The sequence below is a fragment of the Pezoporus occidentalis genome, unplaced genomic scaffold (assembly GCF_034315485.1).
Source record: "Pezoporus occidentalis ecotype Australia unplaced genomic scaffold, CSIRO_AGI_Poc_V1 ctg203, whole genome shotgun sequence".
Lineage (NCBI taxonomy): Eukaryota > Metazoa > Chordata > Aves > Psittaciformes > Psittacidae > Pezoporus > Pezoporus occidentalis.
The window spans coordinates 993210-1012930 of record NW_026913889.1 but is presented as its reverse complement, the minus strand read 5'-3'; the positions used below and the strand labels follow the sequence as shown (position 1 = coordinate 1012930).

Genomic DNA, 19721 nt, shown 5'->3' with positions numbered 1-19721 from the left:
CCCTCATGGGAAGAAGTTTTTCCTCATGTGTAGTCATCTTCCCACAATCAGAAGAGCCTCATTCAGTCTTATTGGTAACTGTAGGTGCTGAGGGGCTGCTGTTAGGTCAGCCTCTCCTCACAGGGCAAGTGTTGCAGCTCCCAGACAGTTTGGTGGGCTTCTGCTGAACTCATTCCAGATTACTGATTCTCTTTTTACTATTGAGGGGCCCAAAGCTAGTTGCAGATTTCCTTGGGTTGTTAAAAGACTTCTTCTGCTTTTTCTTCGTCCTGGTTGCGTGATCTGAAGCAAATAGTCACCATGATATTGTCTATCTGATAGAAGAACTTTAACAGAGGGCAACCCTACTCCTCATCTTCCCTGACTGTCTCTCTTGAAAAGCTTGGGCCTAAGTATTGCAGAACTCCAGCGCTGTGAATTGTAACACCACATCTTCATTATTCCAGCTGTGTTACAGTTTTGTGACTTCATGTGGACCTCACGTTCTTAGACTGCTTCCAGTAATAGCGATTGGCACAGTTTGTTAACGGGAAAGAGAGAAAAAAATTAATGATCTGGAAGAAAAAGAGGGGTGCATTTTCATGCACCTCATGTGGCATTTTCTCTTTTTGCACATTCCTGATAAAATAATTAGTATCTTATTTCATTTGCAGGCTAGCAAACCCGAAAAAGTGTTGTTTCTCAATTCCCTGAAGCTTTATCTTGGAGTGAAAAAGAAAATGAAGCCACCAACAAAGTAAGAATAGAAAAGAAAATAGGTTAAGCTCTGAATAGCAAGTACTGTCAAGTCGGGGGGACATATAACGTAGTGGGACAAGGAAAAGTCAAGATGCCAATTGAAGTATGCTGAATTAAATTACCCTCTATATAGTGTGTTGTTTCTATCTCTGTTTTTGTGTTCCATATTAACTCTTCTGTGCTAGGAAATTACTTTATTGATTGGCTTTTGTTAATCTTAAGTATATTATCTCTTGTGGATATGTTTGCTGCTAGCTCACTTAGTTTTGTATTGTGTGTCCTGCATTCACTGGTGGACATGCAGCCTTTGCACCCAGAAAAAAAAGAGAGAAGAGAAAACTAGCTAGTCATGGTGACAGTTCCTGTTGTTCAGTAAAGGATTTTCCTTTTTCAGGATCCTTATTTTGATATTTATTCTAGCTGAAGACTACAGTACCCTTTACAAACATCAGTGACTATGTCTCTGGAAAAGAGCAGTGAAAAATGACATCTGTTTTTCTCAGATGTTTCCAGTACTTGTTTGGTCGAAGCTTTGGGACACTGAGATAATGTACAGAGGATCCTATCCCAAGGGGATTCTAAGTGATCTGTAGCCTTTAAACAGATCTGCTTGGACTTTTCCTTTACAGCTTTACAGCTGGCACATCAAAATGCCCTGAAAAGGTCTGTAAATTTCAAGGCTTAATTGTGTTAGGGAAGAAGTTGGTATTTCTTTTAATTTTGTTGTTGTTTTAAAGCACAGAATGAGTAGGAGATGAGTCCAGAATAGGAGTAACAGATTATGTAAATGAGTCTTTGCAGGTAGGTTCTTTACTTGAGGTTTATTTTTAGTCTACTTTCAAAAGGAGACTTTGCAAAGTCTCTTCATGATCTCCAGAGTGTCTGTTTCTTTCACCTTATTGTGAACCTATGCCCTTTTCTTTTTTTCCAACAATTTTAACATACCTGTAAACTTGTGTGATTCCTTTAATTTATAGTGCAAAGCACACTATTTAAATTCCACACTGCAAAGGACTCTCTGCTGGGCACCATCTTAGCAGTTTTACTTCCAGCAGCTTTCAGAAAGTACAGCCACAACCAAAATGTGCTGGTAGTTAGCCATCATCTGCAGGGCCTGTCTATAACCCTTTGTCCAGAACAGATTGTTCATTACCTGTGAATAAACCATGAAGAAATGAGTAAAATCCATCATCAAAACCACAATTTCATTTTAGATTTGCAGTTTACATTTAAACCTTGTAATTTCACACACACATACACACACACGCACACACACACACACACACACACTTAAAAGCGCTAGATAAAGGTAATGAATCTCTGTAGCTTGAGAATTTGTCCCGAACTTGAATTTCTGAAACTAATCTTCAAAATTTTCTTTTTGTTTCAGCTGGGGACTTGCAGTATTTTCTGAAAAGCACCAGTGGTAGGTAAACATAAAACACATGATTGGCTTCACTTCAGTGTTTAATATTTGTTGAAATGTTCAATTGCAAAATAAGAATGTTTGGAAACTAATGGGCATTATTTTGCATGTTGACTTTTTGCAATGTTTTTCTTAATTAAGTGAACAGTCTTCATGTTTTGGTAGTATTTTTGGGTCAGGTGTTTGTCTCCCTTCTATGTGGCCATAAAGCAAATTATTTTCATGAACTTAGAATGGTAGATTTTAAACCTATGCATGTGCTTTAAATTAAGTACATGCATTTTTTTCAAACTAGGGTAAAGTGATAATTTGAAGTATTTGTATTTCCTAATATGGAAGTGTTAACAGTAAATACAGACAGCATTCATAAATGAATGTAAGCACTGTTTGAAGTTGTTTAGAAGCCTATTTAGTATGTTTATCTGCAACAGGATTTTTTGTTGCTTTTCTTGTTAATTATATATTGAATTCTAGGTATATATGTTGCGATGGACAAGATGCGCAGATGGAGTGGATGATCAGCGTTTTTACTGCACAGGTACTAGTCTGATCAAAGAATTTAACTTTTACTGCTGTTTTGAAAATGCCATTAAATAATGATCCGTATATGATGTGGCTATGTTATAGATAAATTTGCAATGGCATTAAAATTTCTGGACTACCCAATGAAATAAAACAGCAACAAGGTGGCTGTTAGTCTGTGAAGACTATTATTTGTAATGTTATTTTCATATGAAAGCTAAGTGCTTTGAGAGTAAGGGAGAAGGACATTCTGTGGTTTTTTTATTACTTTTCCCTTCTAGGTTGTAGAGAAGCTGGTTAAAGAAAGACAGCTCATTTTCTTTGCAGTCATAATCCTCTTCTGGGTGAAATTCTGGCTGTTGACCTAAAGCATGTGTTTGTGTACCACAGTGCCCAAGTGCTGTTTCTCTACTCGCTAGTTTGAACGCTGGATGCAAACCAGTCATAATAGAAAGGTGTACCATTTCAAAATGTAGTGAACGAACTAGCCCTTTTGAAGAACTATTCCAATACAGCAGTATTCTTCTGGTATCCAGGTTAGCTTAGTTAACACTGACAGTTCATTGTGTTTCATAGGAATTCTCCTAAATTAAGTAATCTTCTGCTTGTTACTAGGTTGTGGGTAAGGAGCGTGTACATTTCAGTGCCATATAATGCATTCTTGCAAATGGAGTTTAATATTTTCGTAGGGGAAAGCAGAAGTAAGAGAGATGGGAAGAGTTCAAGCTGACGGGAGACTGGGACATAGTTTAAGATTTTTCAGATGTGTCAGATTTTTCTTGCCTTTCCTGTGATGTTCAGTGAACTTCGGGAAATAGCACTATGAATAAACATCACTAGATTTATGATTACCTGTGACCTTTACATATTACATGATGTGGAATGGGTACAAGACTCTTGGCATACATAGTTTTTAGAGGCTTTCCAAAATAGAATCTGAACCTTTGTAGATAGTAGCGTTAGAACGCTTGCCTTGTAAGGAAGACTTCCAAATTTTTGTCTTATTCAGCTCCCTTAACTGAACTATTGTAGTTTCTATGGAAACAGCCACTGGTCCTGGCATATCTTGTTGGCATAACATGAGCGGTGTCACAACAAATAGGTTCAGAGGTTATTGATACAGGCTACTTAGAAATAACTCATACAAACTTGGTAGCTGTTGAAGGCCATTTGATGTAAAATCATGGGAAATGCTAGCAATTAGGATTCTGATCAGGTAGTGTGGGATATAGAATATTCCTCTGACAGTACAGATAAAAAACAGAGACATACAGCTCAATGTTAAAGATATTATTTTTCTAACAAGAAAAGTTAAATAATTCCATATGCATTAAAAATCGCTTTGAATTAATATTGTTGATTTTTAAAAAATTATTCCAATAAATGAACAGTACAATGAATTGGCAGTACTAATGACCTACATTGAGAGGGTGTTTTGGTTTCGTATTGGGGGTTTTTGTCTTTTTTTTTTGGGGTGGTGTAGTGCTTTTTTGTGGAGTTTGTTGGGTTTGGATTTTTTTTCCTTTAATCAGCATTCTGAACATCAGTCAAGTTGTCAGACTCTGAATTGCATGAGAAATTAAGTGCTAATGATGCAGATTTGCTGTATTATTCTTCCTGCAATCTACTGCTTTAAATATATTTTACCGTGAATATCTTCTTGAGAATGCAGTAGCTCGTATTGCTGAGGCGTACTGTAAGATCTCCTGTCCTGGTTTCAGCAAGACTAGAGTTAATGTTTTGGTTTTTTTTGTAGTAGCTGGTGCAGTGCTGTGTTTTGACTTTAGTCTGAGAATAATACTGATAACACACTGATGTTTTAGTTGTTGCTAAGTAGTACTTACCCTGATCAGAGACTTCTAGGTTTCCCATTCTCTGCCACTGAGGAGGAGCACAAGAAGCAAGGAGGGAGCAGAGATAGGACACCTGACCCAAAGTAACCAAAGGAATATTCCATACCGTGGAGCATCGTGCTCACTCTATAAACAGGGGATGGTTGGCCAGGGGCTGCAGATCACTGCTCGGGATGGGCTGGGTATCGGTCAGGGCATAGTGATTAGTTGTACTGTGCATCACTGGGGTTTCTTAGGGTTTATTCCTCTCTTCTTTTTTATTTCCCTTTTCATCATCATCGTAATTATTATCATTATCATATTTTATTTTAGTTATTAAGCTGTTCTTATCCAAACACATGGGTTTGAGAAGACTTGAGAAATTGACATTTAATGATCCGCTGCAATTAGGAGGGAGATGAAACTGTTACTGTGCTCCTCAGTGCTTGAGCAGAATAAGACTTTATTGGTAATTAATATCAGCACTATAGTTATCTTTTTATTCCTCCTGTTTTCAGATAATATTTATTCCTCTAGTATAAATGGTGCAGAAAATACAACTAGCAAAGTGTACCTACCACTGTAATCTAGTAACAAGAGTATTTTTGATACAGAAAATAAAGTTATCTCAGAGGTTACTAATTTTATACTTCAAGCTGGCAAATACTAAGAGGATTTGTAGCAGGACCAGTGTTCTTTCAGTTATATGCAAAAGCATCCTAGAAAGTATGGCTAAAACTCTCTTCTTGAACTCTATAATAGTTTTGTACAAAATCACTTAATAGCATGCATAGCACGCAGTTGGAAGTAATTATTTGATATGAAGATGGACACGATAGTATTCTTCCAGTTCCATTGCCTTTGATCAACTGAAGAGGCACATTGTATCACCATGAGGTGCAATTGAACAGATAGGTCAAAACTATGAATATATACATTTATTATATGGCCTAATACATTGCTAGTATTTCTGATGTACTTTCCTAGAGTTCTATTTTAAGAATTGTTACAGACAAAGAAGAAAAATCAAGCTACTTGACAGGGATAGTTTCCTTAAGCTTGCTGAGTATTAAGGGAGGCAGTTTCCTTCAGAAGCTGACTAAAAGTTTCTTAATCACTTTCTGAATTGGATTTGTTTCTTGTATCTTAGTCCACAGTAAACTGATTTTGGTTGGCAAGATTTGATCTCTCAGGTAATACCTTCTCAGTGTTTCATTGGAACAAAATGTCAAGCCATTTCCTCTGAGATAACATACGTTGTTATTGTAGGTTTAAGCAATGATTTTCTCCTAAATTATTAATATAAATTTTTAACACTTGTTTGCAAATTTGGGTAATTTTATTTTCTTTTAGAAACTTTTGTGGGAGTCCTGAAAGCATGTTTATATGGAATTTTGAAATTCTGAATTGAGTCAGTGTGTTTTGTTTGATGATATTTTCTATTCTTAGAAGGCCATTTAAACAATAATATGGAGGAAAGATGTTTGCTACATGAAAATTGTATAAAGACATTTTGGTTCTGTTTACTCAGCATCGTGCAGCACTTACAAAATACTAACATAATTTAGGGCACCATAGTGTCTTCCCCCATCTCCCACAGGAGGAGGGCATGGTTTTGTGCAGTAGATGGCTTTTTCCAAGACTTCTACATTACAAAAAGGATTTGTATATTTATGAAATTCTACACCAAAAATAATGAATCATTTTGTCCTTCAGCACGCAGATATATGGCCACCTGCTGGAAAAGCACGAAAACAGTCTATAACTAAAAGTCCAAAGATTGGAGGCTTACCACTAATTCCCATTCATCAAGAGAAGACTACTTGTAAAATCAGAGGGAGTTCAGAAGTAAGTGGTGTTTAAACTTCATGTAGAACTTATAACCACAGTGCTGTACTTTTTAAAATAGTCCAGTAATAATGAACTCTTCAGGATGTTCTTTTCATTGTTTTGTCATTAATGGACAATTTAATGTAAAAACACATGGTGACCTAAACTTGTGTCACCTCTTTGACTGTTCAGTAAATCAGTAGTGGATTGTTACTAGTGTTTGGGGTTTTTTTGAGCAATTACTGTTAATTAGAAGTAATAGGACTGTGGGGTGGACTTATCTGCCTTACTTCCACCTGAGAGACAGCAGTGCTAGTGGAGGCACTTTTCTGCTTGGGAAAAATAATGGTAACTAATCTTAATAGAGCAGAGAATAAGTATTGAAACAAAACAGCTTTGTCCTTTGACTGTATGCAGTATTATTTCTTGCATGTTTTAGAAGATTTTGAAGGGAGGTAGAAATACGGTATGTGTTATCATAACTTACAGAGATTTCGATACAGGTATGGGTTGGTGAAGCTGACTCAGTTGCATAACAAACCAAAAGCAAAGGTAGAAGTAGTGCTCTACCTAAACAGCAAACTCCATCTTTCTTTTGTTCTGCTTTCTTCAGGCATTTCTACTCTGGCTTACAAATTGACTATAATACAGTGTGAATGCAATTATGGTTTTCCTATTTTGTTTAATTTGTCCTTTTAACCTTCTCTCAAAGTACTTTTGCAGTTCTTTGATAAGTTCTTTCTATCTAATATTTGCATTTTAAAACTGTCTTTTTTATGAAAATAAATCACAGGTTTTGTCATTTAAAAACTTAATAGCCCTTAAGTATGTTTCTTACCTGTTCTTATGCAGGTACAGTTGTCACCTACAATAAGTTCTTTGAGACGGCTGCAAATTCAGACATTGTATCCTATTATCCTAAAGGTTTTATTTGATTTTGAGCTTCATGATTTAAAATCCCTGATACCTTATAGTGTGAGAATTCTTTTGTTAATAATATTTTTGTTGATAATGTGCCTCATTATGAAGGACTCTAAATTAGTTTCATACACTGCAACTTTGAGAAATTCTCCATTTAAACTTAAAAGTAGAACATTGCAGTCTTCGTTATTTGTATCCTGACTAGATCTAGAGAAGTTTTATGCAAAGGGCATTTGAAATCTTTAGGAAGGTTAACACAAAATTATAAGATGGGAAATGTAAAAATAACACTTTTTTTTAACCTGAAAAGCCACAGCTGGAATGAACAGTAAAATAGTGGTGGAAAGTAACCATATGATATGGTTTATTAAGGAGAAATATTGTACAACAGTAAATTGTAGTCAGTAAAGCAATAGACATCTCTTTGGAGACCCACGCCTCCGGTCTTTCCATGGATTTGCAATACTTCTCTAACAAGCAAAAAATTTAAAGCTTAGAGAGTAATAACAGAAGGAAACATTTTCTGAAAGATGCTGGTTTATGAAAAATTAAGGTCTGTTTACAGATCAGTGCATAAACTTGTAGTAGAAATGCGATCAAAGTTACCCTCATATAGGCAAGAAAAGAGATTGTAAGTTCTCCAAGCAGCGGAAAACAGTTGTATCTTTCTGATGTGAATATAAGGGGAAAAAAATGCTAAACAACGTAAAGGTACTCAAACTGATGAGTTTAACATTAAAGTTCTGTGCTAAAAAGGCTATATTGAATGTCTTCTTTTTTTCCCATTATTGGAAGTAGTTTTATTGTGTGCTAACAAAAGAAATATGTAATGCCCAAAGTTTGAAACCACTGTATAACTAAGAATCCTTCTAATAACAAATGGAATCAAAATATTTCCATTATTTGTGCACTATGTGTTGCATACATGGAGAGTGGAATCATTTAGACAAAACAGAAATATGCTGTATATCTGCAGTAATTCTGTAATTTTATTTCCAAATACAGAAAAACTGAGGAATGAGGGGGAAAAAACAAACTTACTTTCCATTGTCAAATATCATAAGTTATACCTTTGTAGCATTTTGAAAGGAACAGGGGATAAAGGAGGATGCAAATAGGTAGAGTTCCACCATGGTCTTTTGTTGGTGATATGCAGACAAAAAGAAAATGTAGTTAGATGTGTGTATTATTATCATTTTGTTCACTAATTATTTGATTAAGGGCCTGAAATTTAGATGCAAACAGCTATTTCTAACTGGAATTGTTGCATTTTATACTAAGGGTTATCAGGAGAAAAGTATGGAGTCCAGTAGCGTAATAAATAGCATGAGACTAACAGTGGGCAGTGGATCAAATATCAAGAAATAATATTGTTAAAAAACTTGATGTGGCAGTTCTGATCACACATCAGATACGTTCTTTTGAACAATAGAATTTGGCTCCATCAACTGAATATTCTTAAAATACATGTAGGAATTAGGATTCCTCGGTATACTGAATCTGCTTTAAAAGTTCAATATGTTGAGTAGTAGTGTGTGTTAAGGGGCTACATATCAATACCCAAGAGTGTTTCAGAGAAGCAGGCAGTCTTTAAATGAGTTCCGTATTTAACCTGTTCCTATGCTCATTATGTAACGGGCTCCTTCTATACCCAGTTTAGCAGGAGAGTTGTGCTGATTTCGAAAGGGTAGTTGGTGTTTTTCTTCTTAACGTTTCAATTTTGCATCTTTCATGTAAAAAAATCTGTAAATAGAAGATTGTTGCTTATGACTGAATTCCGCAAGGTATTCATATCTTAGTTTGCTGAGTAACAGTGAATAGCTTGGAGTGTGTTACTCTGTTTTCTGAAAGGTAGTGAATTACAATTTATATTTCATGTACTACATATAGAATCATAGAATAGAATCATAGAACAGTTAGGGTTGGAAAGGACCTTAAGATCATCTAGTTCCAACCCCCCTGTCATGGGCAGGGACACCTCACACTAAACCATCTCACCCAAGGCTTCGTCCAACCTGGCCTTGAGCATTGCCAGGGATGGAGCATTCACAGCTTCCCTGGGCAAACCATTCCAGTGCCTCACCACCCTAAAATATATATTTATATTAATATATATTATCACAAATAGTCACTTTATTGTTATTTTATTAATAGAACATGTATCACTGGTGATAACGTCACTGTTACCTACATTATTTTCAGTGGAAAGCAATTATTTTAAATGGAAAATTATATCTTTTTCAAGTATTTAACAGAACAGAACTCCCTACTTTCATGAGTTGTTGGGACAGTTTCTTGATTGCCTTGAACTTCTTTTCAGTGACTATAGCTAAGATATAAATAGTACGATGAACATATAGATAATAGGATGCTTCTTGCTGGCTTAGGTGATAGTAGGAGGTTCTAAAGTGGTAGCAGTTGTTACTGATGGGAGCAGAATTCGTGTCTTCAGGCAAACTAAAATCTGCTACATAGCACGCACTAGTGGTAACCCATGTAACCCCAAAACCAAACAAGGCAAGAGCCCTGAAATAGTGTGAATGTTGAGTTCTTGGCACTTTCATTTCACTGTACAGATATGCTTCTAATACAGATATGCTTCTATCACACCAGTTGTGAGTTTTATTTTCCTTTAATTTCCTCCAGTTTAAGAACTTAAAAAGAGCCTACCAATATGGAACAGTGGCATTGCCATCAGTTTGTTGTTTTATCTGAGTTCCCAGTATGTTACTTAAAATTCCTGGCCAAAATTTGAAAAAGCAGTCAGTCTTATAATTTATCAGGTAGTACTGAACAGCTGCTGAAAGTGTTTGTGTGATCCAGTAAAGTAATCTTTTGTGCGTACATGTAGCTCAGTCATTAAGTTATAAGAATTACAACATTCACAGTTGTCTTTGGTTTATGAATTCTGAGTTTTTAAGAGTATATGGATCTGCTGTAAAACATTCAAATACCAGATACTGTTATAGGATGAAAATCAAATTTTATTTTTTTTTAAGTATTTTAAAAATATTTTTAAAGTATTACATGAAACTAATGAGCAAAAATTGCAATCTAAACATTACTGAACATTGCTTGAGTGTGATCTTTTTTCTCTTTGCTTATTTTCTGAGAAGATAGAACTGCAATCTGGGAAAGCAAAATTTGGTGAGCATCATGAAAATGACTTCCTGGAAGAAAGAAAAAAATTGAAAGAAAAAGCTTCTATTGTGGCACAATGTTTGGAACGGAAGGAGGGGAAAGTGCGAAATCATGCAAAAACACATCAGAGCTTGATCTGTGTTGAGGATGTGGGTGCAACGATGACTGACCTACATCAAAGACCACATAAGTTACTGAAAAAAAATAAGAACAAAACAAACAAAACTACTTTGGAATTAGATAAAAAATTACCGTCAAATGTGATTCAGGAACTAAATACAGTGCTGCAAAAGAGCAGAGGACTTCATGATGAAAACTCCAGCTGACTTCCTGAGACTGAAGTTTGAAATATACATATACATGTGTGTGTGTGTGTATTTTCCATGCAAAAATAGTCTTTTTTTGATGTCATTTCTACAGGGCAAAGAAAATAATTTGTTTATATGCAGCTGTTGATTTTGTATATGCCTATGTCGCATGTTATAATTTAAGATTGAACTGAGAGGACTGATTATGAAGAACTCCTGAAATTTGGAAGTTCTCCTGTGCAGTGCAATGACAGGACTGCATTTTATTGCAAATTTCTTTCATATAATAATCATAAGCACTATCAAAGCTTTTGTTCTATTTATATTCTGTTATCATCTTGTATGTACTGGAGAGATATTTTTGGAAGAAGTCAAGATATACAGTGAAATTTGTACTGTTGGTCTGCAATATAGTTGTCTTAACACTATAAAAATGAGTAACATCTGCTTTGAGAAGTAATTTTTGCATGCAATTTTTTATTATTATTATTTAAGAGAAATATTAGTGTCTCCTCCTATAGATTTGTGCTCTGACAGGGCAGCATATGAAAGAATCCAGAGGGAGAGGACTGTAGTAGATAAGACAGCGTAATTAGTTCTTGTATCTGAAAACTGTGTCTCTCTGGTATACATCTGATTATGACATCTAAGCAATGAGAATATTAAGGATGACAAAAAGCAATCTTTAAAGTAATATCTGATTTAAAAGGGTATACAACTTGGAAGAGCAGCAGCATCTTTTTGCTTAATGGACTTAAGTAATTTTATAAGCAGACCTTGGTTAGCTCTGGGTGAAAAAGGCAGAATTTCCTGTCCCTGGATAGAGTTTGCTTGGTGCTGACAAAGTTGCTAGCATCTGATGAATATTTAATGTTCACATGAGAAATGGTTTTCCATAAGAAAAAATGCTCCCCACACAAACATATCTATCAGAAAGGTTCTAACTCCCTCAATTAAGAAACGCCAGTTACTAAATGGGTGAGGAGATTAACCCCTTCCTTTAACATGAGGACAAAGGTGAGCAGTATGCTGTTTGCAGGGACTAGGAAATGCTTGTGCACAGCTCTTCTGAGTGCGAGGATAGGTCCCAAGCTCGAGAGGACAGCCACATTTGCTAAATTCCAAGTACACAGGTAGCAGTTCCTGAAGACAGGTGGCTATCCTGCAGCTACTCTGTTTTTTTAAGCTCATGTTCCTTACATTTAAAATTAGAATTTAGCTTCAAAACAAAACCTATGTGAACAATGAAATTATTTGGTTTTCTTCAGTTGTTTTGTGGGTCTCCATTTAGCCCATGGGATTGCCTCCTTCCTCTCTTATGGCATATTGCAGTTTTTACTTTGTCAGATAACAGCTGGATAGGCAAAAGGCATGGCTGTGCTGAGGCTGTTTCCAGGTGTTGCAGATGCTGTCTGATTAAGCAGCAGGATCAACAGAGCAGAGAGTTAATGAGCTCACACTGCACCTTTCCTTCAGGGGAGGCATTAATAACAACATCTGCTTCATTTTGCTGCTGTCCCTTTTGTGGTCTGATTAACCAGTCTGCCACAGTTTTTCACCAGCCTTTTAAGGACTTACTGACACGTTTAGTATTCCTCAAGTTTGATTGGAATTGTCCAGACCTCTGGGTAGGAGGTAATTTTAAACTATTTCTTGTTTATTGGAAATTGTTTTAAATATTCTCTTAATTCCTTAAAATTTAAGAGGAAATATTAAATTTAATTGGCATCAATGAGAATTGATTTTTATCAGTGGATAGTTTTGGGGATGCTTTATGTTGCTACTGAATTTCTTTGCATACAGAAGCAGTATGCTCACTTATCCCCTCTTCTATTTTTGGTAGTCACAGGTGCCGTAATATTTCTTACATCATTTATTTCTGTTCCTGATTGCATTGAACAGCTTAATTGGAAAAAATAATTTGTTTGATTGAAGAAACCAGACAAATGACTCGATATATCTGGCAACTCTGCTAGGAAGTACAGGGAAAAGATCAAACTCAAAATACTTTATAGTGTTTTCTATTTATTCTTCTGGAATGTAGCACAGACAAAGCAAGTTTAGTCTTTCAGACATTGCATTTACCGTATTTGACCAGTTGCTGAATCTGAAACGAGTTTTAATTTTTCCAGTACACTATTGACTGTTTTGTTACCTTTAATTTGTAATTGAGCCTTTTCTCATAATTGAGGTCCTGGCTCAAGAAAGCATATAAGCCTGAACTTAAGTTGTATTGACTAAAGTCAGTGCTTAATGTTAATAAGTAGGTTCTTAAATGCCAATTTGAATCAGGGCCAAATACCACCAGGAGAAATTACTTCCGTTTCTGTTGGAGGCTGGACCTGAATGTACTGTTTACAGTTGTACTTTTAGTTGCATATATTTTTCAGTATTGAGTTATGATTGCTGTTTTGTTCATCTTTTTACTGGGTTCTTAAAAATGGCATTCACTTTACTGCTGAAAGCCTCATGCATCATTTAAGTCCCTACACTAATGGAATAAATGGAGCAGTGGAAGGGTTTTGAGCATTGAAGTGAGTAGGTCCATGATGAAAATGTTTTTTTTTTTGTATTTTTATTGGATCTAAGGTCTACAGAAATACTTGGTCTATTTCAAAAGCATATCACAGATAAAGTATCTGTATGACTTCTGTTAAAAGGCCCTAAAAAGCAAGTAAAAAAAAAAGTTTATTAAAATATGTTAAAATTTGGTTTTGTATGTGTACATCCACAAATATACTTGCATATGTGTATATGGGCATACAGTTATGTGCACATCCAGAGAGACACTGAAGGATGACAGTGTTAATCCAAGGAAAATTTATTTGGGAAAGTAAAACTTAAATTTGCAATGAATTGTTTAAAATAGGTATCAAAGTCTTGGACCAATTATCTGACATATGATTGTCACACTGCACATTTCAGATTGATTTAAGACCTGCAGAAAAATTTTGGTTTGTTGCAGTACCTTAATGGCTACTGATCTTTTATTGTTCCTGTGCCATGGTGTAGATTGGTAGAGGAAGTGTAGTTTTCAGAGAATAAATGATAATTATTTCAATAAATGCTATTTCTCTAAAATAGGCAATGGATTTTTTTTTTTCCCCAGAAAAAAATAAAAATGTTTGGGTTTTTGGGGTTTTGTTTTGTTTTTTTTTAAAAAAGACTTCTGTAGGTCTTTTCCGTATGAGAGCTGTTGAGTAACCTGACATTTACTTCCTGATCTGCAAAAGGAAATTAAATGAGGTACAGGTATTTTATGTATGGGCTTATAACAATGGGAAGACTAGAATTAAAATCTCAGTAAATCTCAAGTTCCTTGTTACTTTGTTAGACTTCTGCAACCATTGTAGATGTAAAGCTGACATGTAAGCATTGTTTATACTAATTGTTTTAACATAATGCTTGTTTTCTCTTTGTGTGGGGTTTTTTACATATGTTAGGACGGGGAATGGAAGCAACCCAAAACCCCAAGAAAAATATGAGCCTGAATTTTTTTTTGTTTGTTTTTTTGGTTGGTTCATTGGGTTTCTTGGGTTTTGTTACGTTTTTTTTTTCATTTAGTTGAATTGAATGTTGGTTATAATTTTGGAATTTTTCTTCGAAACGGGTATTTTTCCAAGATATTACTTTGAACTACCAGGTCAGGAGAGCAGTTTGACTAAGGTTTTGTGCCTCAGCAGAAACTGCGTTAGTGTCAAGTCAGTTTCACCAGGTGAGATCTACAAAGTATGTTCATGCAGAGCTTGGCTTTATCGTGTGACTGGGGTTGAGGCACAATTTGTGCATTGTGAGATTTTGCAAACATTATCCAAGAATCTGTCCTAGGGGAAAGATGTCCCAAAAGATTTCTTCAGTTAATGTGGAGGGCTTGGCTGTGTTGTTGATTTCTGTTTCTTAGTTCTGAAAAGCACTGGGCTGTTACGCTTAAAGTGAGTTGTTAGTATGCCACTGGCTCTGTCTGCCAGAGGCATGCCTGCATGGCTTCCACTGTCATGTATGAGGGTAGTTTTGGACTGCTCTGCAGGTGCATGTTTTTCAGAAAGTAGAAGTTAACGGAATTTTATCTCACTGCTGTGATTCTGCTCTCCCCTGGTACAGTGCTTGTGCAGTTTGTGTCCATATCAGTGCTGATCTGTTGCCACCAGTTCCACATCTCAAGTTTCAGATTAAAGAGTCTGGTCTGGGAAAATACTTACATGCTCTGATGGGGATGGTGGTTGTGCCTTCAGGAGTCTGGAGGTAAGGGGTGCATGTCTTACTGGCTGAAGCATGTTATGGACCTACCCTGTCATATCTCCATTCATGTTTTTAAATATTTTCCCGTGCAAGCTGTTTCAGTGTGAAGTTACCAGTTATCAGACTCTTGCTGGCACAACAACTTCATTTGTGCCTGGGACCAAATTGAAACAAAAGTAAAAACTCAAGTCCTAGTAAGCATAGCATCCTCTAAAAATATATTCAACTTGGGCTATTAAAGGCAAATCTGTAGTTTCAGTAAGGTAGATTAGGAAACCTGAAGTATGTGCGTATGGGATAGGAAATCACATTGATGGATGGATGGGATGTATTCCAAGTTGAATTGTTTGGAAAACTATGCACTTACTTGCAAAACTGAGCCTATTGCAGGAAAATTGGGAAGATTCAGAATGAAGATACGGTCTATACAATATTTCTGACCTGTCAGAAATATTCTCTGTGCTGTCAATAAAAGAAGTATTTCTCAAACTGTGGGGTTTGAGAGTGGATTGTTCTCTGTAAAAAAAAAAAAGGCAGGAAAACTTGTAAAGTCCTCTTCATGGTTCATGCTAGGTTTGTATGTTGTACTTCTTTAATTGCCACTCCACTGCAAATGGGTTTCATCTGCAGCTCAGATAAAGGGAAAATTCATGCTGAAATACAGTTATTTTCATTCTTACCACTACCATAGCTTAATTGTCTTTGCTGAAACTTCATAACATTCCTCTTATGCTTTGCTGCTCATGTTTTACTAGAAAATCATGGCAATCTGTGATACAGAAGGGGAAGAAGAAACTGGATATTAACGCCACAGTTACTGTAGGCAATTGTATCTTCCTGCGTACTTGCACTCTTGCATTGCAGTTTAGAGGTTTGGGCGGAATTTAGTACTTAGCCTTCCTGACTTTATTTGAGCCCTTCCTGCATTTCGTTCTAGTGTCATAGACTGGTACATCCTAATCTTTAGGTTGTCTTCCATACCCACTCCTGTTCTGCTCGTCAGCCTGATGTGGTTTTGCTCTGCTTTTTTAATTTATGACTCAAACTTTGGCCATACTTTCTGTTTAGATCCCATGAGATCTCTTGACTGCTGACTGTGGCTTGGTTTGCAAATGGTACATGCATTATGGTCAAGCCTGTTGTGTCAAGCTTGCCTTAACCTTTATCTTAAATCCTGATAGTGATCTCCTCAGGGTTTCCCTGTAAAGAAAGGGGTTTCACCGAACTGGCCAGGAGAGACAGAGGCTTAGGTGTTGACAAATAGGTGTTACAAAGTTCTGTAACTCCATCCCTGGCAGTGTTCAAGGCCAGGTTGGACAGAGCCTTGAGTGACATGGTTTAGTGGGAGGTGTCACTCCCCATGGTAGGGGGATTGGAACTAGGTGATCTTCAGGTCCTTTCCAACCCTAACTATTCTATGATTTCTATCAATAACCCTGAAGGTCTTCCTCATATTTATATTTGTAGTCCTCAGCAAATCAGTAGGCAAACTAAAGCAAATGTACTCTGCCTTTTTAAATTATTTTAGTTCAGTGCCTTAATGTTCCTATAATATCTGTTGTGCCTTGTAAAAAGGATGCAATTTCTTGCAAATTATACCTTTGGTTACATAAACTTTTCCTTCAAAAATCAATTAGCATTGGTTTGTCCAGTACTGTAGACTGCTGTCTAACTAACAGGTTTGAATAAATTGAGGTTTTCTGTACATAATGAGTTTTATAACTTGTCATTTTCTCCACTATTTATTTTTCCAATATGTTCCATTTAAAAGCTCATAAAGTATTTGTATTTGACTAGTTTTGCTGTATATTTCTATTTAAATTACAACATGATTGTAAAGAGACCGTAGCCATCAGCCTTTAGTTTATTGTGTCGTAGTTGTTTGTACTTCTGACTGACATCCAGCACTTAAGTTCGTTTTCAGGGTCAGTGTTTTTCCTTTCTTTACTTATTCATCTTATACATTGGAACTGTTCAAGCTCAATGATGATAAATACAATAAACTGCATATAACAATCCTAAGGTCTTCTCTGGCTGTTGCAGTTAGAACATTTTTCACATGAGGATATCTCACAGACTTTCCTTCCAAGAAAAAACAGGTTACATGGGAATTTACACAACTTTAACATAGAAGAATATTGTGGAATCTTGGTTAAATTTCTGAGTGAAACAACAGTAAACTTTATCCATGTCCTGGAGATTTTTTGTTTCATTCCCTGTCACTTTTTGATCTTGTATAGCATAGCTTAGACAGGTAAATGAGTTTTGAGAATGTTTGCAATCTATGAACTAGTGGACAGGAAAATAAATATGAAATATCTATAAAATAAGAAGAAATCCCACCATTACCTTAAGGAAGTGTCTTTTTTACTCATTAAATAGCAAAATAGAAGTAAATTTGTCATGGTTTAAAACAAACCAAACAACTCGTTCACTCACTTCCCCTCCTTTCTTGCCCTCCCCCTACTCCTGGAGGGACGGAGAATCAAAAAGAATGCAACTCCCACAGGTTGAGATAAGAACAGTTTAGTAACTAAAGTATAACACAAATCACTACTGCTACTACCAATAATAACAATGATAAAAGAAATAACAAGGGAAGAGAATACAACATCTCACCACCAGCCAACCGATAACTCGTCCCCCCAGCCCGACCAAGCTCTGACCGATACCTCCTCCAACCCTGCAGTTTCCCAGCCCTTCCGGCTAACTCCCAGTTACCTCCTGGGCATGACGTGCTGTGGTATGGAATACCTCTTTGGTCAGTCTGGGTCAGGTGTCCTGTCTTTGCTTCCTCCCAGCTTCCCCTCCTCCCTGGCAGAGCATGAGGCTCACAAAGTCCTTGGCCAAACCAAAACATCATTGTTATCAGGTCTGTTCCCGAGCTGAAAGTCAAAACACAGCACTGCACCAGCTACCAAGAAGGAGGAAAATGACTGCTACTGCTGAACCCAGGACAAAATTCAGATTTTGTTTTTTCCTTTCAGCTTTTAAAGTTTTCACTAGTTAGAACTTTCTATGAATTTTCAATATTAGTAACTGAATTTTATTTAGAAAGCTTATCTTCCAAAACTTAAATCTGGATAGAGAAGTTACTAAATGTAAGATGTTTTCTAAAGACATTTTATAAAGGTTTGCTTTCCTACAAACTGGGAACATCATAGCAGCATTAACTAATTTAAAGTTGGCTGAATAGTTGTTCTGGGATAAGCACATATCTTGTGATGATTATTCAGCTTTTTTTTAATGTCAGTCATGAAAAAAAACAAGTTTCCCATATATGGCTGAATTAATAATAATAATAAAAAAGCTAAGTTATGTTATTTACCATTTACCACTGGAATTCATTAAAACAACCTGACAGCTTTAGGCAAAATATTGCTACTGAAATGCAACAGCCATGAATATATCTTGCTTACTTAAATAATACAGCCTTTATTTGTTATGACCAATGATGAGGAAGTAGTTACAGGGAATCTGATGTTTCTGCAATTCGCAGTTAATGTATTTTCAGGCGAGTCTGTTCTAGCTATTTCCTCTTTGTATAAGCTCCTTGGGTTTTGAAAAAGGGCATCCGTTTAGAATTTCAAATGTACAGCCAGAAATTAATCTTAAACTCTATTAAAAAAAGCCAAAACAAAAATAACCACCTTCTTAATGTGTTTGCATAAGCTTCCTATATTAAATGACTTTTTTTGGAGACATATAATAAAACTGAGGGAGGACATCCACACTGAAATAGAAATCAGTTCTCTAACAGATGAATGCTGTTTGCCTTAGAATAGTTCTTTCAACAGGTGGGCTAGGATGATCAAGCAAGTATTTTCAAAGGGCTTGAATCAAGGTCAGAAGTCATTGGCAAGAAATTGCACCTGTGTCTTTCTGACACTCTAAAGACAAATGTTCTTTCCAGGGTTTCACCTTTTTTATTTTGTTTTATTATTTCATTTCAGTTATTATAGAAAAGGCTCAAATGTGTCTCAAGAAAGTAGAATTTAGGAGTTTATTTGATTCACTTCTAGCTTGTGGACATCATAGTCCAGACTTATGCCTTGTTGGTAAGCATCTTGTCATGCATTATGTACTGATTGTTGCTAATTACTTCTCTGCTGTAGCTTGTGGAAATTTCATTTTTAGGACTAAAATTCTACCAATTTAGAAGTTCTAAAATTTGTCTGGTATGACTAGAACAAACAACTAGGATGAGAAAGGTGGAAAACCCTGCCCAGTAAAGAGCAACATTTGAGCACGTGCTCTGGCCTGAACTTGAGATTTGCACTCCTGAGAGTATCCAAAAGCGTATCGTATTTGTAAATGGTCTTTGTTAGGTTTTATTGTCATGCTGGATTTTTTGGTGAAGACTAAGGAAATACATAGCCAAATAACATTTTTTGGAACTAACCTAATTTCTTTCCTTGATACATTCTGAAATGAACAGCCACACTTCAAATGGACAAATTTTATAGTCAGATTTTACTTAATGTAACAGAGTATTGGGTGAATACTCTTTTGGATGTTTATGTTAACAGAATCTTCCTCTTCACAGCTGCTGGAGATTTCATGTAGTTTGGGTTGTTTTGGCTAATCAAACACTGGGTGTCACACAGACAAGTGCTGGACCTCTGGCAGAATGCAACCTGTTAGGCTGTAACAAAAAAGCAAAAGTTGTTAAAAGTGTGCAATCATAGTATCACACATTTGTCACCCATCAGTAATCTTTTGATAATGAACTTACATCACTTTGATTTACATTACAAATAAAAA

General features: G+C 36.0%; 2 protein-coding genes across 2 annotated transcripts in view; both read left to right on the top strand.

Annotated features, from left to right (window-relative positions):
• The window catches only part of ARAP2 (ArfGAP with RhoGAP domain, ankyrin repeat and PH domain 2), a 116314-nt gene extending 105349 nt beyond the window's left edge, over positions 1 to 10965 (top strand). The window contains exons 28-32 of the mRNA XM_062618779.1: positions 654 to 736; positions 2129 to 2164; positions 2639 to 2702; positions 6235 to 6366; positions 10383 to 10965. Of these exons, the coding sequence (XP_062474763.1) occupies positions 654 to 736; positions 2129 to 2164; positions 2639 to 2702; positions 6235 to 6366; positions 10383 to 10736 (669 nt within the window). The 3' untranslated portion in view covers positions 10737 to 10965. The remainder of the gene's footprint in view (positions 1 to 653; positions 737 to 2128; positions 2165 to 2638; positions 2703 to 6234; positions 6367 to 10382) is intronic.
• The window catches only part of LOC134163689 (uncharacterized), a 360084-nt gene that overhangs the window by 279120 nt on the left and 61243 nt on the right, over positions 1 to 19721 (top strand). The window lies entirely within an intron of this gene.